Consider the following 25,229-nt stretch of genomic DNA (forward strand, 5'->3'; position numbering starts at 1 on the left):
ATTTGTAGTAATTTCCTTACAGCCTTTTCTTCAGCTAATTGTTGTTCCAAAGACACTATCAGTTCTTCTTCTGTTTTAAGCTCAGCTTGTAAAGTATTAAAAACCATGAAATTTCTGTTTACCAGATTAAAAACCAAACACAATGTCACCGTACTCCGACACCACATTATATAATTCTTCACCTAAAAAAACGGTGGTGCAACATCTCTTTCAACTCTACCAACAAAAAAGTCCTTTTTGCTTTTTCTAAACTTGTGATTCGTTAGCAATAATCGTCGATGACAGTCAAAAAAAGACGTTTTACCACTATTTGTTAATGTGAATGCCTTATTATTTTATATACAGTATGGACATGCTAGTTTTACATGCATGCTCCAACCATAAACCATTTTATAAGCTGAAAAATCATTGATAGTCCACATCAAAGCTGCTTTCGTTAGAAAATTTTGTTTCCCCGATGCATCATAAGTCAAACCCTCGGATGAACACAACTGCTTCAATTCATTAATCAACGGTCGAAGACAAACATTTATATTTCGACCTGGACTATTAAGACAAGGTATGATTATAGATAAAAACATGAACTTTGGTCTCATATACATCCCCGGTGGCAAGTTGTAAACCATGAGTATCACCAGCCAATAAAAATAAGGAGCAGTAAATTACTCGAATGGATTGAATTCGTATGTACATAACCCAAGACGCATGTTCCTTCTCTCCACTGAAAACTGAGGATGCACAATGTTGAAGTGTTTCCAAGCTTCACCATCAGAAGGGTGCTCTATCACTTTATCTACCACATCATATGATTGGTGTCATGTCATGTGCTCAACAGTCATTGGTGACATGAATAATCTAGGTGTGATTGGGAAGTATCTAAGTTTTCTATGTTCGATAAAAGTCTTTCCCTGCCAATCATGGGTTTATAACGAGAATGTTCACATGTTCTACACTCGGTTAACTCTGTATTTTCAAGGTAATATAACATGCAGAAGTTTTGACACGTGTTAATTTTCTGGTATCCAAAACCGAGGGGTTTCATCATGGATTTAGCAGCATAGAAGTTCTCTTTCCGTCTGTTCCTTTCAGGTAAAATGTTTCTCGTCCATTTGACAATTCTGTTACAACCGGCCTTACTCAACTCATGATCTGACTTGATGTTGAACACATGTGCAACAACCGATAATTTACTGTGATTTGTGTAACCATCCCATAACGAATCATTAGAATCTTTTAAAAGATCAAAAAACCTGGTCGCGTCTATATTAGGTTCTTCATCTACGATTGGACATTGACTGGCATAAACATGATTCATTCTCATCGCATCCATAATCATATTCTTATAAGGATTACTATTGTCATCTACAACTTCATGCATGTTGCTAGAACTAGAAGTTGACCCAACCATTCTTTCTACCATGGTATCGTGAGGAACATATGGTTCTCTGTGTTCATACCAACACAAGTATTTTTCCATAAACCTTTTTTTTGTAGAAGATGCATCGTTACAATATCTGGATCGAGAATTTTTTTTATTTTTACACCTCTTGCATGAACATTTAATACCCCTTCCACTAATATTTCTCAGATTAGATAATGCGTAATTAATAAAACTCCGAACCACATTACAATACTTCATCCTCCGCAACCCTTAGGGTAAATCTCTATACATCCATGAATGATCATCTATTGCTTATATCAAACCTATATAAAATAATGATGACAACATGTATTAATTAACTATGTTAACTAAATAATTTACAAAAATATTGATTTAGCTCAAACTTATTCAATCTATTTTAATAGTACTCTTAATTCATTATCAATTATATAAATTTAAATTTCTACACATCTACCAAAATTTCAACTCGACATTAAAATTGACAATATAAAACAGACCGGTTAAATAAGTTATAATTTATTTCATCACAAAACACCTAAGTCAAAAGTTCAACATAAGTTTCATCAATTTACAAATTAATATAATTTTACAAAATCTAAAACAAACCCTAACATGTACAAATCATAAATCCATACAACAAATTTGTATGAGAAAAAACTATAAAACAAATAAGCACCCAAACAAAATACATATACTACAAAAAATATGCAAAAAAATCAACATTTTAAAATTGAGTTCAAATAATAATAAAAAAAAGAGGTATATTTGCTTGCTTAAAGTGGAGAATCCTCAATAAAATTTGAATCAAAACACGAACGCTGACAAACTGAGTATTGTGGTGACCGAATTTGTTGTGGGAGGTTGAATTGTGTTGAGAATAGGGGGTGGTTGTTTGTTGCAGAAAAAATACATAAGGAAAAAGAAAAAATAGAGAAGGGGGAGAGGAGGGTCGATCGTCAGGTCATAAATTAAATATAACCGACGACATTACCAACAAAATTATTCCGTCAGTAACTTCATTAATCATTCTATCGATAAAAATGTCACGTCACTATACGATTTGTCGTTTTGAATCCCACTATAATATCCTCCGTCATCGGTATATACCGATTGAATTTTTCTATCTGTTGGTGTTTACCAATGAATACAGAGATGAAAAATTATATCGGTAAAGGTTATCGTAATATACCGACATAATTTTTTCATCGATGTTTCTATTTGTATTTGTTAATTTTCTGGTAGTGGGGCCAGCAGTTAAGCCTTTAAAAGATCATCTAAAAAAGAATTTATTGAACTCGATTAACATGCAAGCTAGCTTAGAAATATCCTTAAGAAAAAAAAAAGTATGACAATGGATATGTCAAAAAAGTATTAGGGTGTGACTTATTGCTAAGTGTTGTGATGTGGAGTAAACATAGTGTTGGCAACTGGTTACTATGCTGTGCTAATGAATGTTTAAAACAATTAAATAATGATTAATAAAATTATCATGCTTTTGAGATATAAAATTATCAATAAAGATTCTAATATACTTAAAAATTGTAACAAATACATTAATTTTGTGTATATTAAATGATTTATAACTCATTAAACTTGCATGAGATATCCATATTTCTTACGAGAATAGTTCTTAAGCTCAGAAAACTAAAAAAAAAAAAACTTTAATATGATGATTATACATACACGTGCATCATTCAATAAAATCATTGATATAAAAAGAAATTTGAAATGGAGTTACATAAAATACTAATATGTAATTAAAAAAAATATAGAGAAAGTTGCATTTTAACTAAAAACAAAACTATACTATAAACAATTATGATTTTCATTAAAGGTGGGGATACACCTTCGTTTCAAATGCAAATAATTGATTTAGTTTCAAAGCAAAATGAATATTAACTAAATACTAATTTTAAATAAAATAAATACTAAAAGTGGCTTTAATTTAAAAGTACAGTAGAACATCTACGAATTTTAAGATTCACCCATGCAGGCGTAATTACCTTTCCGGCGACTTCTCCCACCACAAAAAACCACCCTTATCTTTCATTCTCTAGCTTCAAGAAAGAAAGGAAAAGGAAACATGGGAGCACAAGATGATCATGATCAATCAAGAGCACTCTCCCAGCTCTGTTCTATGATAGTTGAAATCCTGAAATCCCCTTCTTGGCCACATTGGCTCTGGCTCAGGTCTCTCCAACAGCTTTTGCGTCATTGTTCATTGGAATTTCCCTGGCTTTTTGGGTCTGTCACGTTTGTCATTGGCTTTTTTATTGATGCCTTGGGTTTTCTGTTTAGTTTTGTTGTTTCATTTTGCTGCTATTGTTTCTCATCTGTCTGAATTTGGAAAGTCCATCTTTTGCCCTTTTCCACTGCATCATGTCCCTGATAGGAAAGCTGAACACTCTTTTGCCATTCTATTATTTGTCGAGCTTTGAAAAATCATGAGCTGGGGCGTACTTACAGATTGTTGAAGTCTAAAAATTTAGCATGTGGAGAATGAAAATTTTGAGGTAAATTTAGAGTGCTTAAATGACTTTTGTATTGATAGCGTGCTTTCTTTTGTAAGAAAACTGAAAGAAAAGAAGAACATTGTTCGTTGTTTCATTTACTTGGTATTTTTTCAAAACAGAAAACCTCGAATGAGTGTTTTCATTTATGTACCTTCCAAAAGTTATGCGTGGTTTTGTGTGGATGCTTGCGTGAGTACCTCTGATTCTCTGAACTCTCTGCATCACGATGACAACCATTTAAGGGATATCTTGTGTGCTAGTGGGACTTGGAGTTCAACTTTAAGAACTCACAACAAATCCAATCCCATTACTTAATCATTCTTCAACAAACATAGCATCCTTTTAATAAATCACTGACCAGAAAATATGTAAACAATTGACTAAAAAGAAAACACATTATGAGTATGGAAAAGAGTAGAAGCTTATGAAAGGAGAGTTTTTTTTTCTGTTGACTATAGCTAAGAGAGATGCTGTTGTTTTTCTGAGTGAAATTTGACTTGGTGTGTGTGGCTTTTGATGTTATAGTTTGAAAAATAGGTTTAAGAAAAGTTTTAAATTGTAGTTTTTCATAACCAAGGTTTAAAAAGAGTTTTTAGTGGACCTATACAAAACAGTAATGTGTACTAATTAATCAGCAAAAACAGTTTCAACCATGCCTGTATACTACACTACTAAACTACTAAATGAACCCTAAAGGCTGTTGGCATCGGAAGCGGAGGAGGGTTTTGACGTGGTTGTGGTGAATGGAAAAGATATTATCCTGTGTAAATATGAACGCCAAGTGCGATGAGAAAAATGGTTGAGGCAAAAGAAGATGACGTTTTCAACAAACATAGAGAGTCCACTGGTTTGTCCATGCAGAAATCCACAACTCGGCTATCCGACGTCAGCAGTGTGAACAGAATCAAAGCTATTACCACTGCTCCCCAATGTGCCATTTGCCAGAGTCTTCTTGCTTCCTTCCTTTGTCTGAGCCTTCTATTACTTACCCACTAGGAGCAATGAGGATTGAGGAGAAGTGCTGAAGATATGTGAGGAGTTACGGAATCCAGAGAAGATGGATGGGACTATAAAGACAGGGGGCGAAAGAGTTACCTGGAGAAAGACATGAGGGAAATAACTTAGGAGGAATGGAAATCTGAAGGACAAAGAAAAGGTCAATATCCGGAAGGGGGCATTGGATTTGACTCTGCTTTGTTAGCTGCATCCCCATGGACGGCACAGGATGTGGCAGTTCTCTTTCCTCTGGATGTCTCTGAGAAACGTTTAGATCTTTTTGTGAGGCTTGACTATTTCATTCTGTAGGTGTTTGATTTCCTAGTAAGAGTAAACATCATGGCTTTTTCTTCAGCAGTAGGTGATTGGTTGATTCTTGCTGTTTGGCAACTTGGGGTCCAACTAGAAGATAGGTCTGGTATTCATTTACATATTCAATTCGGAAGAGCAAGATCGAGGAAGATACAAAATGTAATGTTACAGAGAGTTTAAGGAAGCATTTTCTCATCTTCCGATTTTCAGTGCATAGTTTCTTCCAGTTGAGTAGATATTAAGGTTAATTAGTGAATCTTGAATATAAAAGGAATTAATAATAGGAACATAAATGGAAATACAACCTCAGGTTGAATTCAAATTCTATCAACTATCCACAAAGGCACACAGTGGGATTCTTGTAGAAAGACACCTTTTTGAAACGTGCAAGGTGCAATTTTTTCTGGAGAAGGCTTGAATTCGAGTTTGAACAACGCCTCTAAGGGCACTACACCATGGTTCTAGAGCTGTAATCAACAAACTGATTTCAGGCCTAAGCATGCTCATCAGCTCCCAACACATAAATCATAGGAACTTGCCCTGTTTTCGTATGCTGACTCTCTTAGCCATCGAAGCTGAGTTACTGTCAACCATCTTGCTAATTATTAACCACTGACTAGACTTATGATCGATCACTAATTTCTAGAGTCAGTTTATAGAAGCCCGCCCTTGTTAAAGTGTCGCGGCCAGACTTCTAGTTACTAGAATATGTACTTGAGGATCTACTAGCACATACTCCTTCTGTCTCTGCCTACGCTAAGGGTCAAAAAAGCCATAACCCGAACGGCAAGAGTAACGGCTTCAACATATAGATCAAGGAGACTGTTGCTCACCTTGCCTAAGAAAGACAAATGAGACAGGCAAACATTTAAAATGGCGCCAGAGTTAACTGGCCCTTTACACATGCACCTGCCTAGCCATTTGTTTCTTTTATGATTTCTTTTATAAAGGCTCCACCTCCATTAATCTCTAAAGCAGGCAAAAAGAAGCCTATAAGTGAACAATTATTAGATGTTAGTGAAAGAAAAGTTGTTTCCTTTCAGCTTTCATAAAGAAAACCCACTACCAAAGCATACCTTCCCTCCCTTTATAACCCAACCCTCTTCTTTCTCACTAAGTTTCGCATCCCCGCCTCCTTAGTCACCAAGAAAATTAGTCCTATTCGCCCTCCTCCATATTTAAACCCTCTTGGTTGTCTTTTCTTATCAAACCTTGAAGCAATACTCAGAAAGCTTAAACCTCCATCAGAGTAGAGAGAAAACAAAAACGAGATGAGTGCCGATTGGGGGCCGGTTGTTGTTGCAGTGGTTTTGTTCATCCTCTTATCACCAGGGCTATTGTTCCAGCTACCAGCAAGAACAAGAGTGGTAGAATTTGGGAACATGTACACTAGTGGGATTGCCATTCTTGTTCATGCTGTTATATACTTTTGCATAATCACCATCTTGATCATTGCAGTAGGTGTTCACATACATGTCCACTGATTGTAGAATTCCTTTCTTTCGCGGGGATGAGTAATCAATCAGAAACACTCTAGGCGAAGGCCACTTCTTTATCATTATCATTGCTTGCTTTCATTTTATTCTTATGCATGAGTTTCTTCTCTCTTTTCCTCCGTGTTACCAAATCTTCTTTGCTTGGTCTGGACTGTTTTGCATCAACATGCTAGGATAGAGGGAATAGATTTGCCACTTCCTAAAACTCTCTTTTGATTCAAAACTCGTTAAAAATGATGCTTGATACTGGCAATCTCCCTCTTTGTCCTATTGATTATCTCTGTCTCAATTAATATAATAAAGTGATTGATCCTGCTAATGAACAATTTATCTCTATAATTTGGTATGAGACTGCTGACTGAGTGCAACTACCACCAAAACTGAGGTCTGGAGTCTATAGTTTTTTATTTATTTATTTTCATTTTGACTACTTTACTCCGTAGATAAGATATCATTTTGACTACTTAAATGATCAGACTGAATAAAAATCTTACATCATTTAGCCAATTGGTCCTAAAACACAGGTTGGGACAATGATGGTGACCGAACAAGAGATCTTCAGTATCTCTTTATTCTAATCGGCCTACAGATGCAATGGAACTCTATGGCATTTCCTTGTGTTTTTGTTTTATTTCTTTCTTTTAAACAAGAACCCTTTAGCATTTATTTTTCAATGGGCCTTCTAACTAAATTTCCACAACAACAAAATTAAAAGGATTACACTGACTAGGATTAACAAGTCTTTAAACATTCAATGGATCCCAATAATATCGATGATGGTATGTATGCATCGTGTATCAATGGAAAAACACACCACACATTCAATTTCAAGCACTCATTTAATCAACCCAGCACTAGAAGATCAGTGCTTCATGCTTCTTATTCAAATTACTGAGATTAGCAGCCAAGATTCTAATAGATCATGATCATTAACTATAAGAGACTATCTCGCAGCCAAGATTCTAATAGATCATGATCATTAACTATAAGAGACTATCTCTTCTTTAGCGAAAAAAGGAAGAAAAAACATAGAAAGACACATAGATCTTGCCCATCCATCAACAACGTCGTCAAACAAACATACCAAGTACTCGAGTAATCAGCCAGTATAGATGTGAACATGAACAGCCAAGATGAGAATGGCATAGGCAGTGAAAAAGATGAGAGTATGAACAGCTATAGCCTTTCCATTCGTCTTCAAACTCCCAAAATCCACATGCTTGTTGTTTCCTGGTAACTGAAACAAAAGACCAGGTTGTAGCAACACAAACAGCACCACCCCAATTACCACTGGCCCCCAGTCTGCCATTTATGTAGCTCAAAAGACAGGTGGGGTTGTTTAGTTCTTTACTTGTTTTTAAGAGAAGTGGTAATTTCGTTAAGCTAGCTTGAAGACGAGGCTAAGGTGGAAGTGAAGAGGTTTTCTTTTTCCTTTTTTTTTAATCTTTGTCAAGCTTCGAGGGTGGCTTTTGGGATATGGGAACCTGAAACAGTAGTTAAAAGCACAAGAAAAGCAGTGTGCGTCATTTTCCTTGGTCGGTGACCGTCAAAACAGGAATGAGCGACGTCGTTTCTGGTACCCTCCTCCTTCTATTTTCTTCAACAACAAAAAATGATAGATTCTTGTTGTTTCAAAACTATATAAATTTAATCTTTTCGTTCATTTTTTTTTGAGAAATAGAAAATAAAAATAAAAAAATAAATTGATTTTGAAATTAATTCCTATTTTAAACTTAATCTTTTCATTCATTTCATGATTTTCTTCTGATTTATTTTTTCATTTTATTTAAGAAATAGAAAGGAAAAAAAAGATAATAATGAAAGATTAATAAGAAAAGAATTCATTTTTTGATACAAAACTATTAAACAAAGTATACAATCAACCCAGTCAAAAGACTATTTAATTAATTGTTGATACTATAAGGATGAATTGACTTGTTTTAATAAACTATAAGGACTGAATCCGTAAATCACTCGTTCTTCTTAGGAAGGAAAGAATCTTCAAAAGAAAAGCCCAGGCCCATGACTTGATATAAATAATAAGGACATTAGATATTGTTAATCTCGAGAATGGGCCCCAGTGATGGAAAAACTCATTAAAAGCCATGCTTAACGGCTATTCACCAGCTTTCAAGGGAGTGAGGTAGCGTGATAATGAAGTCAATTATAAATTTCCATAAATATCTTTTTTTTTCTATTTTTTTAAATAAAATATATTGGAAAAGAGCATGAAATGATAGAAAAAAAACCCAATTAATTCATTTCTTAAAACAAGAGGGATAAATTTATAATTTACTCAAATACAGTGGACAAAATTAAGAAAGGCTAAATAATGGCAATCCAATTCCACTATGGCTGAAGACAATAATGCAAGCAGATGGGACCTACAAACTTTTAGAATATATATATATATAGCTTTTGTTGCGGTTTAAAACACAATTATTTACATGCAAAATAAATAAATAAAAACAGTTATTTTAACTATTATAAAATAGTGAAGGTTTAAAACACAATTTAATATAAAAACAAGAATTATTTGATTAATCAAATAATTTATTTTATAATTACAGGAAAATAAAAACTATCACAATCAAATATTCTCTGTTTTGTTTTAGTTTTTTAGTTTAACGTGGGTGTCCGGATTAGCTTGCGCGCACCTCGATTAATCCCACAGGCCCTGAAGTTAACGACCATGTAAACCTCCAGTGGCCATCATATAAGCAACCATAGGATTCGAACCTGAGATCACAGAAAAAACAAATCTTTTGATCCCAAATTCTTACTACTGGCCACCACCTCTCTTATTAATATAATTAAAGGAACCATCTAGGTGGTGGTCCAGTGGTAAGAGCTTGGGACCAAGAGGTTTGCTCCCTCTGTGGTCTCATGTTCGAGCCCTGTGGTTGCTCATATGATGGCCACTGGAGACTTACATGATCGTTAACTTCAGGGCTCGTGGGATTAGTTGAGGTGCGCGTAAACTGGCCCGGACACCCACGTTAAACTAAAAAAAAATATAATTAAAGGTGATGGTGCGTTTAACCATACTGCCATCTGGTATGCAACTGATTAGAATCCAATCAATTTTCTCCATTATGGCCCTGACATCCATAGAAAATGACACTCTCCCTTATCCAGCAAGCCATACAACTAGCTCAAAAAAAGCTTATAAAGTATATGATTGATAAGATAATTCATCTACTGTGTTCATGGAATTCTATTCTCGAATATATTCGGAATCTTTATCAGTATTAAGAATTAAATTCTAAATAAAATTTAATCTACAAAAATAAATCAGAGATTAACTACTCTAATTTATAATTTTTTTAAAAAATTAATATTTCTAAAATATTCATTTTAAAAAAAATACCTTTAAAGAAATAAGATAAAGATAACAAGACTAATATAAAATAATTAATAAATTAAATTTTATGTCTTCTGCGAATTCAATTTATTTAATTATTCTAAATAAACTAGTAAAGAACTACCCTCTCTCTGGGAGTTGAAAGGAAGATATAAAAATATAGTAACCAAAGCCTTTTTGGTATGCTTTGCTTCATTCTCCTCCTCCTCCCCCTCCTCCCCCTCCCAAGTCTTTCAAAAGTTGAGCTGAAAAGAACGAATTTAGAGATTTTAGAATGAAGGATTGGGCTGCTCCTCTTATAGCTGCTGCTTTGTTTGCATTTTTGTCACCAGGGCTGGTCTTTCAAATGCCAGGGAAGGAACGGCCTCTTGATTTCATGAATATGAAGACAAGTTTAGCTGCCATGTTTGTTCATTTGGTTATCTACGGTCTGCTTCTTATTTTGTTTCTTGTTGCTCTTCACGCCCACCTTTATGTCTAGTCTACATGCAGTGTTTAGTGCTCTTATGCTCTGCTGGGATTTTTATAATTAGGTTGCTCTTCTCTTTTCAATTAGCATATTGTTGTGCGCTATATAAAATCTGAATTTTGCTGAAGGGGTACAAAATCTCTGTAGGTTTTGGTTGTTCTTATGCTCGCAGCCATCTCTAGCAACTCTTCGAACAAAGAGTTTAGCTTTCCCAGGCATATATGACACAAACATGTGCTTTTGTACAGGATGGTGTTCCTGTGACCCAGCATCACGAGTAACATGCAGGAAAGCAATAGCTGGTTAGTCCAAAAAGCTCTGTAGTCAAGATCACTTTGAAAATGGTGGTTGTGGATCACGACAAAATGGAAATGGGACAAGAGGGTATCATAGCCTCATAGGTATCTGACACACTTTTTCATAAAAAAAGAAAAAGAAAAAAAAAAGCATAGTGCTCAAAATGCAGTGCCTGATTCTCTCACGATGTACCAGTTTGATCTCCACGTTTTAACAGAGAATTGTCAGCTACATCCTGGACCCGAACGTTTGGTGATGGTTATTGTATACAAACAATGAATATTACCAAATAGATAAAACCATAAACAGCAAGGATCCAGCACTATACAAACAACCCATCTGGCTGCCATTTGAGCTATGCAAGTTGCGGTTTCTAAAGCAAATCTTGGAAAAATCAGGTCTTTCAATCAAGCATAGATGGTGTACACAAAGAGCACCTAGCATGAAGAAAATTGATATGTTCCTTTAACTTTTCTTGCCTTGCGATCCCTCAGTCTCTATCTTCACTGGCCGTGCTTATGCAAAGATTCCAGATCCTCCAACCCTTTTTAATCCACTTTCATTCAAGTTACCCCTAGTCATCATCAACCTAAATTTTTGCTTCTCTCTCACTAGCAACAGTTCTTCAGTGACAGGCAAAAGCCAACCTATGGTGCGTAGTGCTTCCTAAATATACAATCCATTGTGCTTGAAATATGTGTCATGTTTATGAAGTTGCTCTGCAAGTAAATCCAGTCTCGTCTGTTAATTGATTTAGCCAAGAATTCCAACTTGAAACCACAAAGCAAAGACAGAACTGCATTAGATTTAACTAAAGAAATCAAGTACAAAGATTTGCTACACGAATCAGTTTCAAAACATCTATCATAAATGGGAAAAGAAAAGCAGAGTTATCACAATTCAAGAAAATCAGAACGATTAAGTCTCACATCCCTGTGTGACAGGCAGATCAGCATTCGAAGGCTATGAACCTACATACACGTGGACACCAACAGCTAACAAGAAAATGCAAATGAGAGCAAAGTAGAGGATGGAGTGAACCAGTATGGAAACTCCACTGGTCTGAAAGTTGCCAAACTCAACTAATCGCTGACGACCCGGTATCTGAATCAGCAAACCTGGTGTTAAGAGTATAAACAGCACCACCGCCACAAATACCGGTCCCCAATCCGACATCTTCTCTCTTGCTTTCCTTTCTGTGGGTCTCAATTCTCTCTTGTAATTAAATTGAAATCGTGGATTTGAGAAAATGGGATTATAAAGGCAAGGTATTGCTTTAAGGAGAACGGACAAGGATTGATGACTAGGAAAAGTGAAGGTTAGAGAATCAAGCTTCGGGTTCACATTTGCTTAGCTCCATCACATGCACTACAACTAAAAAGGAAACTTCCACCTAAATACTTAATCTACCTCGTTTGGATTGCTCAAAAGCACCTTATGAGATAGAAACACAGCGCTAACTTTTTGTGGATCTCCTCCAAGATCATCACACCGCTGTCCTAAGATGTGGATAGACTAATAACACGGCCAGTTGTGCTGTCCCACACGACTAAAGCCCACTTGATGAATATTTTCCACTTCAGAATAATGATTCGTGGACATGAGCTTGAAATCCTGGTTAAACCATCATTAAAGGAGATTGTTATTATTGAGTCCCACAGTGTGGATCATTCCATCTTTAATCCACAGAGCCCCATCATGGCCCATTAGAACCTGGACTCCAATCTTTGAAATGAAGTCCCCATCATCTATACCCTCCCACTTCCTTTCCTCCTAAGAACAAATCAACCCATTAGCATTTAGCGATTCGAAATCCCTGCATGCAAGATCAAACTCAGGGTATAGATTAGAGCCATGTGAAGATCAAACTCAATTCAAGCTCCCATTTAAACCCCATCATTACCCGTTAATTAAGAAAATTAAAAGAGGGGTTTCTGTTGCTGTTATTCAACCAATAATTTAACAATTGGTTCCATTTTTGCTCCTTTTTTATGACTTTTTCTGATAAAATCATCCGAAAGAGTCGCATAATGTTTATAAAAATCAAGATTTTTACATTATCGTGACTGTGGTCATCGAATCCCTTTGAAGACGATATGGACAAAGGAGAGCCGTGGCGTGAGGTTCTTCAACGATCCAAATTATAAGACTCTGGGTATTTTCAGTTTCTCGATTCAGATTGGCGTGTTTATGCTCAGCGTGCAATGCCCAAGGTGTTTACGCTAGAGAAAGACAGTGAGGTTAAGGGTTTGAAGAGCAGATTGGTCTGTTGAACTGGTAATGTGGTTCGATAAAATGGAGTAAAAATAATCTATCCGTCGACAGCAGGGTTCGAACCTGCGCGGGCGAAGCCCAACAGATTTCAAGTCTGTCTCCTTAACCACTCGGACATATCGACGTTATTTGATTCTTGTTCCTGGATTAATTTGATTATTTTTATTATCTTCAACTCAGCAAGCAACTACTCCAGAATGACATTTGCATCAAAGAACAAATTGACTTTGTATTTTACATGACGCTCGCAAATTAATTTAAATTATTTTTCGGTTTTTTATTCAAAATAATTATAAATATGAATAATATATTTATCTGAATAAAAAAATTGTTACTAAATTGAGTAATAATTTTAATTTAATTAAAATTTCAAACTTTTAACTTATAATTGAAAAATAAGTTTTCAATTATAAATGAAATTCAAAAATCAAAATTAAAAACATTATGTCAACGGTGATATGGTAGCTTGATTTATTTTTTTATTTTTTGGTAGTTGAGAAACTCTTCATGATGACTCCTTTAATGCAAAGGCTTTTGGAACGTGACTAAGTCGGAAGAATTTGTTTATTTTTATATTTTAAAAAATTAATTTTTTTATTTTGAATTAATTTTATATATATATTTTTCAAATCATTTTGATGTGCTGATATTAAAAATAAATTTTAAAAAATAAATAAATTTATTTTTAAATAAAAAATATTTAAAAAAAAAAACATTTACTATCTAGGTAGTGGCATTGAATGATCCCACTAGGCTAACTAGTAACTACTACATATGAAGATAAGTTTTGATCCCCGCTATGATTGAGCAAAATGAGGCTAAGAGCGTGTTTGGTATTGTGGTTGCTGTTGTGGTTGTGGTTTTAAAAAAGTTGTTTTATAAAAAGTACTTTTAGTTGAGGTTGGGTTGGAAAAATATATGTTTGGTTAAAACTGTGGTTGAAATTGAGGTTGAACAAAAAGTAGTTTAATGTGTTTGGTTAAAAAAATGCTTTTCAAATTGAGGTTATAAAATAATTAAAAAATATTTTTAATTTAAATATTGTAGATTTAACTACTATTATTACATCATGAAATAAATAATATTGATATCATTTTTTTTTTATTATTCCATTAAACTATATGCAATGTCATCACATACGAAATTTATCCAACAATGACTATATTTTTCATGGTTTCTTAAGCACGCAACAACAAAAACTGAATTTTTTGTTACGTCATCAAGCGATATCTTTCTAATTTTTTGAATAAAACACAATTAAAATAAAAATAAAAACTGAATTTTTTTTAACTGGGTCGAACCCGGCAATAACATAATTGGAATTGCGATCAAATTTCACAAATGCTACGTCATCATGTGATATCCTTCTAATTTATGTAGTGTTATTAAATAATATTAAATACTAGTTTTTCGAGTAAAACTCAATTGTTTTAAAAAAAATTTACAATTTCATTACGTACAAAATTCATTCGACAAGAACTACAGTTTTTATGAATTTTTGAGCGTGTAATAAAATTAGGTAAAATATTATCAGGAATAAAATTGAGATTACAATACGAGTAAATTTAATTCACCTTAAACTAATTTTTAAAAAAAAAATATTGTTCATGTTCACATGAACAATACGAGTGAAATCAATTAACTATACTGGTTTTTCGAGAAAAAAAAAACTAAACTTTCTGCCATGTTTTTCAAAAAAAAAAAAAAAAAAAAACAACACTGTTCACTAAAGTGAACAGTGCAACAGTGGAGCATGGCTCCACTGTGGAGCCATGCTCCACTATTCTGCTTTTTTCCCTACGAGAAGCAGCAAAATGCTGCTTCTCATGAAACTCCGGTTTCATGTGGGTCCTACCCACCAAAAGCAACTTTTTTTGGGTTACCAAACGTTAATTAACGTGGCTGCGGGTGAACCTCGCCCGCAGCCACGTTCCCAAACAGCCACTAAAACTGATAGTGGACCGTTATAAATTATTTTAATAGAAATCCAAGAAAATCGATGATGATGACGACGACGACTATATACCAAACCCAATTTGTTTTCTATTGTTTCTTTTTCACTAACATATTTAAACCATAGTTCATTATTCAAATGAATGGTCCGCCGCCCACTTGATCCGACGGTACGAGAGTTGGTGGAGAAGAATCGTTTTGCAGATGGCTACACTTGTCTAATTGATCATATAACATGTCCATTCATGCATGGAACTATTTTTATTCTCTACTTAATTAATCAAATAAAATTGACATCTCCATTCATTTAAAAATTTAAAAAATTATACACGTTAAAAATTATTAGTCGGAAATTAAATTAATTTAATCATGATTTAATTAAAATATAATTAATACAGATATTATATTTTTAAATCTAGAAAAATCAAGTAAAGATTTGATTAAGTTCATTTCTAAAACTGTCCTGAATTAATATATGTATATTATTTAAAGGGAGAATTGATATTTTATCGATTTATAAAAATTTTGTATAAATAGTAAGTTATGTTTTTTTATTTTTTAGCAGTTGTTTGTTAAACAGAAAAAACTATGTAAGTCATAGAAAAATAGATTTACAAGATTTTTTACTGGAAGTCCGTGTGAATTATCGTTGGAGACTAAACAATTGGATGTGTTATAGTTACGACAACTCAATCTTTAAAAAATTATTTAAAGCAAAAAAAAATCAGATTTTCAAATAATAAATCTTTAAATTATTTTAAATCTGTTTAATAAGATATTAGAAACTTTCAAATAATAATTTTATTTTATTACTTTCATTGCATATATAATAAAAACCCAATATATATATAAAAGAGACTATAAAATAACCATTGACGAAAGAAATTAGATTAATTTAAAAAATTTCGAGCTCATAGGGCCACAAAAAACAACTGGAGTTGAAATTTTTAAATTGATTATTTTTGGTTGTCCAGCCTTTACTGATTAGATTTTCGAAAGTTGTCCCTTGTCAAAAAGAAAAAGGAAAAGAAGGAAAAAGGCTGGCTTTAATATAATATGCTCTTCTTCTTCTTTTTCCCTTATATTATAAGCAATGCCCACGTAAGTGGGGATTGTAATTTGGACTAACAACAAACAAACAAATGAAATGTACAATAGAAAGAAATCAAATGTGATCCACGTTGGGATGTACCACGTTGGGATGGTACATCAACATAATTGTAAGTAATGAACAGTATGTAAGGTTGTTCATGGCCCGTGGTTGGTTCGGGTTTAAATTTATAATTGTATTAAACTTAGTTTTTTATATTTTATAAATTTTATCCATTTGGTTTTTTAGACAAGAACTGGTTATATATTTTGTACTCGGCTAATTTTTTTATGGATATTCCAATATTAGATATAATTTTTATACTTTATACCATCTTTAAATTCTAGATATCTCCACCCTCTTTTCCAGCAAAGAAATAATATATTTTTTGTTTCGTTAAAGAAATCTAATAGGAATCTCACTGATAAAAACCTTGTAACTAAAATATTTCTAAATAATATAAAAATAAAAGGAGTATAGAATTTTCGAGTTACACCAAGTTGATCGGGTTTAAAACATCCAAACCTGATTTATTATTATATATAATATCTATATTATTTAATTTTAACGGATGGATACAGATCATATAATACAAATATTATAAATAAAATGATTTTTTTAATAGTGAACATGATGCACAAAGCCCTCCAAATCTTAATTAGCAACTAGTAAATATCCCCGTATGCCCACTTGCTGGACAATTAACTCGAAATCTTGTTCCGATGACGATGAACCGGCCACGCTGCAAATCATGTTGGATAAGAAGAGGGATGGCTGCTGTCTCTCGTGGATGCTATCTGACCTTTTGCTGCCTGAAGGGGCATTTTATAACTTGACACAGTTTCTGCTCCCAGACGGTGGATATAGGGGTGGCCAAGGCACACCACACGACTTGCAAAGGTAGCCAAGGGCGTCAAAATCCACATCAAGAGGAGGGGTCGATGCATGCATGACTCCCTCCAGCTCACTGTGCCGATGACACTGACCTGTCATGCAAAATGTCAACGTCAATCAAGGAAAATCACGAATCACGAGGGAGGATTTTGCTTGCTTAGTTTTATATTTTATTTCATATTTGATAGGACCGTTTATGTATCAATTCATTTATTTACTCGAAGAAGAAGATAGGAGGAAGGAGGTGTTCTTCAATACAGCAGAGAACATTGACTGATCGATAACTTGGTGGTCCTTATCTGCCACCACATGCTTCGTGAATTAAATTATAAATTAGTCCTTTTAGTCTTGCAAAACAAACTAAATATTTTTCTTAATTTTATAAATTAATTAATTACTTCCTATGTTTTAAAATCTATTTTTAGCTTAATTCTTTTCTTCCATTCCGTATTCTTTTTCATTTTTTTATGATTTGAGAAGTAGAAAAGGAAAACAACCAAGTATATACTATAAAAAAAATGATAAGAAAAGAAGACATTTTTTAAAACAAAATAAATTAAACTAAACATGATCAACACTATTTAAAAAATAATTAATTAGTTTTTTAAATAAAAACTATTTGACTCGTTTTAAAAAAACTAAAAACTAGAAGGACCAATTTATAATTTACTCTTATTTCAACATGTTTTGCATGAGATTTTATTATATTTATGAAGAACCCGACAAATCATTAGACATGACCACGAGAAGGATCTAACTTTATAGTCCCACGATTAATTTGCTCTGAGTGAGAAATGCCATCCAGTGATTGCTGTGAGTGGTAAGCTATGGAATCTTAACCATTATTCTACAACACTAAAAACAATTTTTTTTTAATGCTTATTTTACTATTTATATAAATAGTAAAATAAGTTAATATATTTATTTAATTATTTTAATAACAAGTACATGTTGTAACAGTTGAATAGCGTGTGGGAATAGAGCGTCTGTCACGGGCCTAGGTACTACACAAGCACTAGGCTTTATTTTGTTTTTCCCTTGGTTTTTATTGCATTCTAAAAAACATTATTAGGTTTATTTATTATTTAATTTTAACATGGTTTTTAAATGTTATTATAAATTTTTACTTTTATTTTATATAATTATTATGTATCTAATATGAAAATAATAATACTAATAATAAATTGTTCAGGAAAGCTTGATTTAGATCCGCTTTTATTCTTTAAATTTCTAAATAGATTTTAAACATGATTTTATTATATTTATGATTTTTTTAGCTTTCAATCACATATAAAATATAAACATATTATTTTGATTTTTTTTTAATTTACATTAACAATTATAAAATATTTTTTTAATAAAAATAATAATTTTAGCTAAAAACATTGTGTTCGCTAAGATAAATAAAAGCTACGCTAATAAAAAAAATTGTTTTGATGAAAAAAGATTCAAAACAAATATATTTTAAAATTTAATAATGCTATCAATAATTTTATGAGACCTAAATATTTTTTATATTTAAAATAATCCTCCCTTTTCCAATACAATGCGGGGGCATATAAACTAGTATTATGCTCTTGTTAAGCAGTAGATTGTATTTTAACTTCAGCAGTGTTTTCTTCCTGTTAAAAAGAAGGTTGATTTTCTTTCTCTTTTGCCTGTACGCATTATGAAAATAATTTTATATTTTAAAGATATTTTCATTAGATAGTTTTATCATTTATTAAAAAAAGCTAAAACTTCTTGAAAAAACATTATAGCTTCATACTTAAAAATATAATTCATTATAATAATATATAATTATAAGAAATTAAAATACACGGTGAAATGACTAAAATGACCTTAAAAAAAATTTCTTTAGGTTATCATAATTATTATTTTTTTAAAATTGATATATTTATTATCGTTTCCTATTAATTTTTTGTTTAATTGAATTAAAGACATATTATTTGATATAGTCCGTCTCTCTTCTTTCTTTTTTAAATCCTAAAAGGAAAGCAGTATATATGTTTCTTTTTCTTTTTTCGTTTCTTTTACAAGAAGCATATATAAAGTCTCTACGATTTATTAACTAGCCTAATTTTTATAATTTTTTAAAACTAATTAATCAGTCATCGTTTCACTATAAATAATTGAATAGTTCATTGGATGATCTTAAACATCTTCAATTTAGCAGTTTTTGCTCCAAAAAGTATCTTTTTACATTATAAAATTTCTCTATTTTACCTAATTCTCTTTTCTTTATTTTTTTTCAAAAACAATGAAACAAAATAAATTTAAATTAAAAACATGAAATTATATAAAACTAAATTATAAGTAAATATTAAAATATATGAATTAAATATATAATTTCTAAGATTATGATTATTAATTAATTAGTTTTGTTAAAGTACATAGGTTAAGTTATAATTTTATTTTTTTTCATTTTTAAGGTAACGTTTGTTTACTATCTCGTAATAAAAGAGATGAAGACCGTAGAGATAAAAACATGTTTAACTAAAGAGATAAGGATATAAAAATAAATATATTCATAGGATAATTTTGGAGTGAATTTCTACACTTCTTAAACATGAGGTACAAAAAAAAACATATATCTAAAAACAATATTTTTTATCCCTAAAATATCATTGCAAAAAAAACTTTTAATTTCAAAATTGTACAAGCAAGGCATGTAAGAATAAAAATAGTTATTATCATAATTTTAAAAACCGATCTAGAATAGACCCATGGCAAAGCCAAGATTATAGGTTGGGAGGGTTAACTTTAATTTTTTTTAAAATGATCAAAACAACATCATTCTGACCAAAAATAATTTCAAGAAAAAAAGTCAATGGGTTTTTTAATCAAGTTTTGACCGGGTTTTACCCAGGTCACGAGTCAAATTGAATTTTTTATTTGGTGAGGTTGGGTCAATCCTTCATTTATTTTCGAAACCTAGACCAATCTGGGCTTCGTATCCTGTGTCGACCCATCAGGTCGGTCTAAGTTTTATAACTAGAGTTATTTTACTATTATTAATTTGAATATTCAATATAAACTAAAGTAGAAAAATAATAATATCTAATTATTTTTTAAAATATATAAGTTTGATAATAATATATATGAAGGGTAAAATATTTTTATATATTTTTTATTTTTTCCACCATCAAATAAACATGATATAAAGACAAACACTTTATCTTTTACACTACTATTAAATATAATTTTGTCTCTATGTTTATGTCATATTCTATTATATTTTTTCTATTTTTATTATCTTTAAACAGTAACCAAACGTTATTCTATTATAATATTAAAAGTTATAAAGTTTGAAAACTTAAAAACCCATGCATATCTTTATATCATATCCCGATATTTGATTTAATATTTCCATACAAGTAATGGGTAATTAGAAATATTTTAAAATACCTTTTATATATGTATGTAATATTTAGAAATGCTTTAAAAATACAAAAGTATGAAATTCAACACTCGTGAAAACTTCATTAACATAAATGCAACTCTTTTAACCATTGAAAATGTTTTCACAAACACTCATGTAATTAAAATGTGTGACTTAAACATTCTTATCATTATTATAATTTAATGATTTTACAAGAAATTATTACACGAACTCAATCCATCATAAAAAATCATGAACTAGATTAATAGGACTATTATAAATCATTAAACTTATTCAAATCATCTATTAAATAAATCATATTTGGAACGCAAAGTTTTTCTCATTTAATGGCAGAGCCATAATTATAAAGTAAAATAATTAATAATGTATGTTGACGAATTTAGTAAAATATAAAATTATATAATTTTGATCCATGATTTTAGATGATGAACCGGGTCTGTGTAATACTTTTTCATTATTTTAGTATTTTTTTTAATTTTAGTTGGTTGTTTTTATTTGTAATACTTAATTGATATATATATATATATATATATATATATATATATATATATATATATAGAGAGAGAGAGAGAGAGAGAGAGAGAGAGAGAGAGAGAGAGAGAGAGCGTGGAATATTAAAATAATGTTTTAATAGCATATAATATCTTAGTTTTTCAAGAATTGACGTATCACATATCTATATTGTGTCTTATTCGTGCCGATGCTTCATAGCTTGGAGAATTAGCTTAGTTGGTGGGTTAATGTTTTTCTTGTGTTATCATTTTGAATTTAAAATTTTAAAATAGCTGGAAAAAAAATCTTACGAATACATCAATTTAAAAATTCATGGTTTACCTAAAATTTGACCAAATAGAGATTTAACTTCTGTGCGCAAAACGGACCTAAACTACCTATACCATTAAAAACAAAAGAAAAATCTCTAATTGATATATATATATATATATATATATATATATATATATATATATAATCTTTCAATATGCCGTTAAAATAACCCTCCCAGATATTTGTAAAATAAGAATTCGAGAGAGTAAATGAGAGATATATATATATTTTTTTCATGTGAACTAGCATTTGTATTTTATTCTTTTATCTTTTTAATTGTTTTAATTGTATATTGAAATCGTTTAAAAGATAAAAAAGAAATTGATGAAATCATTTGTTAATTTTTATTTAAAAAATAACACTTATTATTTTTATTTTTTTAATGATCAAGGAGGTTTACTTCCTTCCTTGATTTTTTTAATTCAAATATCAAAGTCAATAATCAAAATAATTTATATATTTATCTGAATTAATGCTCTAAAACAAAAAAAAAATATGTATTTAGAATTGTTTAAGAAAATGATTTAGTCTCAATTAATATATAAAATAAATTGAGATCATCCTAATCATCAAATAGAAACAAAACTTAGTAGAAACAATTAACCAATAAATTATAATATATATTAAAATTTATATTTTTTTTGAAGATAGATAATATTAGCGTGTGCGCGTGTGCATTAAACACAAGCACGTGTTGTTATGAATACATGAGTGACTTTCTTAGATTGTTTATTTAAAAAAGCTATTTCAAAGATTATTATTTGTATAGTGGCTTGTTTATTATTTTGTTATTTTTTTATTATTATGAAATGAAGCAATATTTATATATAAAAGATAAAAGTTTTGGAAAATTAAATTGAAATGAAGAGGAAAAATATTAAGAGGGATCGGCCCCTCGCAATACAACACATAAAGGAACTTATTCTTTTAAATACAATTAATCGATGTAGTGAATCAATTTTTAAAACCGTTCAAAATAAAATCTTAATTTGATTAACACTCAAGCTAAAAATTCTTTTATCCTTCAACCAAAACACATTTTGCATGCATGACATGTAATGTCAGTGTGTATAGAAAATATATTTTAAATCGTGAAAATTATTTTTTTAAAGTATTAATTGGCTCTATTATATTTATTGTAGAATTAAAATAATATAACTTCGGGATATAATAAAGTCTTAAACTTGTAAACAAAAACTTTAATAAATTTATTAAAAAGTTTTATTTTATTTACGATAAACATAAACAAGAAATTTGAAGAGAAAAATCATGGAGAGAAGAAAATTGCAAGTTGACACGAGGTGTCATGCATAATTATTAGATTAATTAATTTTAAAAATTTAATTAATTAACTTAAATTAATTAATTTCAAAAAAATTAATAATAATAATTTATGTTACATCATGCAAAATGCAATGCAAAGTCTCTCTCTCTCTCTCACACACGCGCGCGCACACACATCTTCGGTTGCCCTTTTCTTCCCCCTCGGGAAATGTACTCTTGTCCTCATTGTTATTGACTTTTAATTTTTTTCATTCAAATCAAGTTTATAGTTTTTTTTCCAATAATAATAATAATAATAATTTCAATCTAGTCTTTCTTCTTTTGATATCTTTTTTTTATTTTACCCTTTTGTCAAAAAAATTATGATTTTTAATTTTATCCTTCAAATCAAGTTCATGGTTGTTTTTTTTTTTCAATAATAGTAATGGTAATGGTAATGATGCTAATAAAAAAAAAATAGTAATATTATTTATGAAAATAATAATAATAATAATATTAGTATGAGTAGTAGCAACAGTATAACAACAACAATGATGATGATGAAAATGATACTAATAATAATGGTGGTGGTGGTGGTGGTGGTGGTGGTGGTGGTGGTGGTGGTAATAATAATAGTTTGTTATTGTAATAATAATAGTAATAATTACAATGATAGTAAAAATAATAGTTGTGATATTAGTATTAATAGTAGTAGTAGTAGTAATAATAATAATAAGAATAATGATAATAAAAATACTAATGATAGTAGTAGTAGTGATAATAACAATAGTAGTAGTAATACGGATAATAGTAGGAAATTAGTAAAAATGCTAATAGAATTTATAATAATAATAATGGTGAAGGTGATAATATAATAATAACAACAACAACAGTAGTGGTGGTAGTAGTACTAATAATAATAATATTGCTTATTAATAATAGTAGTAATGGTAAAAATAATGATAACAACAACAACAATAGTGATAAATGTGATAATTCGTCATTCAACGATAGGCTAGGTTTGGTATGGATTGAGTTTCATCATTTTTCTATGATTGATACTTTCAATTTAATGATCTAGATCACAAGTTTAAAAAGTTGTCGTGACCCAACATCCTTTGTTTTTTTTGCATTAGTGTTTTTTTTTTTTCACGATTTCATTGCTTAAGATTAGTTTTTTAAAATAAAAAAAGGCTTTATTGTTTTCTTAAGTTTCATTTTCTATCTGGTTAACCTGATTTCATAATCTAACAACAGGGTTTACGGGTTAACACGAGTTAACTAACATCTTATTGCCCATCTTATATATCTATCACGCTACCTCGAATTAACTCAATTCTATTTTTTTTTTTATCAAATTACATACCCTTTTTTTAAGTTATCATGGTTTTTTTTGCATGTTTACTATTATTGTTAAAAAAATATCATTTAATTAAAATAAAACTAATTTATTAAACCCAATTAAAGTATATTTCAAGTCATTTGTTTTTTCTATTTATTTGAAGTACTTTTGCAATGTCTAAACAATGTTTTTTTCCGCAGAAAAAAATACAGACCCGCTATGTAACTGGTGACCAAGTGACACTTTATTTCTTGAAAGATACATTAAATTTTGCAAAACGTCATACTTCAATTGATTGCCACAAAAAGAAGTCTCTCCACTTTCTTCGCGGTGTCTGCACGATCATTATATATGGCCACCATGTTCATCAGCATAAAATCCAAAAATAATTCTCCAGGGATATATTCTATGGTTTGACTTTCAATTGCAAAATCTTCTGTTACTGTATGATTCACTTGATCCTAATGTTTAATCTAAGTAATGCAAGTGGCAAGGGTTTGCTTTTTATATGATTATTCTAGTCTCATGACTCTGTATTTTGATTTTTGCTAACTCAGGTTTTTTTTTATTCAAGTGATATATTTTTTTAATTTTATTATTTACTATTAAGTTGAATAGAAATCAACTTTCATGATTTGTTTTAGTTTATTTTTATTAGATTATCTCGGTCTTATGACTCAGATCACGAGTTTTATCGGTTAACTTGAGTTGACTCAAGTCATTTTATTATGTCCTTTTCTTAGATTGATTTTTTTCTCCATTTTCATTATTCAATAACAAGTTGATTGTGAATTGTGTTTCATAATTTGTTTCAATTTGCTTTATATGAGAGTTATTTTAGTCTCATGACTCGAGTTATAGGTTTGACAGTGTAATCCTTTTTTACCACAATCTGTTTTCCAGATTGTTTTTTATGAGACCATCACAATTCTTAATCTTATGGCTTGAATCATGAGTTTGGAGGGTTAAATCGATTGACTCGGGTTGTTTTTATGTCTTTTTCTAATTAATATTTTTTTTAATTTTATTCTTCAACATTAGGTTAATTGAGAATTAGATTTCATAATTTGTTTCAATTTATTTTCTATGAGATTATCTTGGTCTCATGACTCAGGTTGTGGATCTGGAAGGTTAACTCGTGTTGACTCATATCGGTTTTTTTAATCATTTTTAATTGATTTTTTCTTCAATTTATTTTTCAACATTGAATTAATTGAGAATTAGACTTCATAATTTATTTTGATTTACTTTATATTGAGGGTTATCATAATCTTATAACTCAAGTTATGAATTTAATAAGTTAACACAAGTTGACTCGGATTGATCTATTTATTAT

General features: G+C 30.7%; 3 protein-coding genes and 1 non-coding gene across 4 annotated transcripts; 2 read left to right on the forward strand and 2 right to left on the reverse strand.

The window, feature by feature from the left end:
* The first annotated feature begins 6,207 nt into the window (after nt 1-6,207).
* On the forward strand, nt 6,208-6,781 carry LOC7495795 (uncharacterized). Its single transcript, XM_002300079.4, has one exon. The coding sequence runs from the start codon at nt 6,495-6,497 to the stop codon at nt 6,705-6,707; it is 213 nt and encodes a 70-aa protein (XP_002300115.2). The 5' UTR covers nt 6,208-6,494; the 3' UTR covers nt 6,708-6,781.
* A 3,435-nt stretch (nt 6,782-10,216) lies between these two features.
* LOC7495794 (uncharacterized) lies at nt 10,217-10,679 on the forward strand. Its single transcript, XM_002300078.4, has one exon. It carries the CDS (start codon nt 10,358-10,360, stop codon nt 10,562-10,564), a length of 207 nt encoding a protein of 68 aa, XP_002300114.1. The 5' UTR covers nt 10,217-10,357; the 3' UTR covers nt 10,565-10,679.
* A 941-nt stretch (nt 10,680-11,620) lies between these two features.
* On the reverse strand, nt 11,621-12,165 carry LOC7456239 (uncharacterized). Its single transcript, XM_024596400.2, has one exon. It carries the CDS (start codon nt 12,023-12,025, stop codon nt 11,813-11,815), a length of 213 nt encoding a protein of 70 aa, XP_024452168.1. The 5' UTR covers nt 12,026-12,165; the 3' UTR covers nt 11,621-11,812.
* A 1,000-nt stretch (nt 12,166-13,165) lies between these two features.
* On the reverse strand, nt 13,166-13,247 carry TRNAS-UGA (transfer RNA serine (anticodon UGA)). Its single transcript has one exon. It is a non-coding gene; the product is annotated as a tRNA-Ser (tRNA).
* Nucleotides 13,248-25,229: the final 11,982 nt, after the last annotated feature.

Source organism: Populus trichocarpa, chromosome 1 (genome assembly GCF_000002775.5).
Source record: "Populus trichocarpa isolate Nisqually-1 chromosome 1, P.trichocarpa_v4.1, whole genome shotgun sequence".
Lineage (NCBI taxonomy): Eukaryota > Viridiplantae > Streptophyta > Magnoliopsida > Malpighiales > Salicaceae > Populus > Populus trichocarpa.

Excerpts from the sequence above, each read along its gene's own strand:
- LOC7495794 (XM_002300078.4), top strand. The coding sequence starts at position 10,358 with ATGAAGGATTGGGCTGCTCCTCTTATAGCTGCTGCTTTGTTTGCATTT.
- LOC7456239 (XM_024596400.2), bottom strand. The coding sequence starts at position 12,025 with ATGTCGGATTGGGGACCGGTATTTGTGGCGGTGGTGCTGTTTATACTC.
- LOC7495795 (XM_002300079.4), top strand. The coding sequence starts at position 6,495 with ATGAGTGCCGATTGGGGGCCGGTTGTTGTTGCAGTGGTTTTGTTCATC.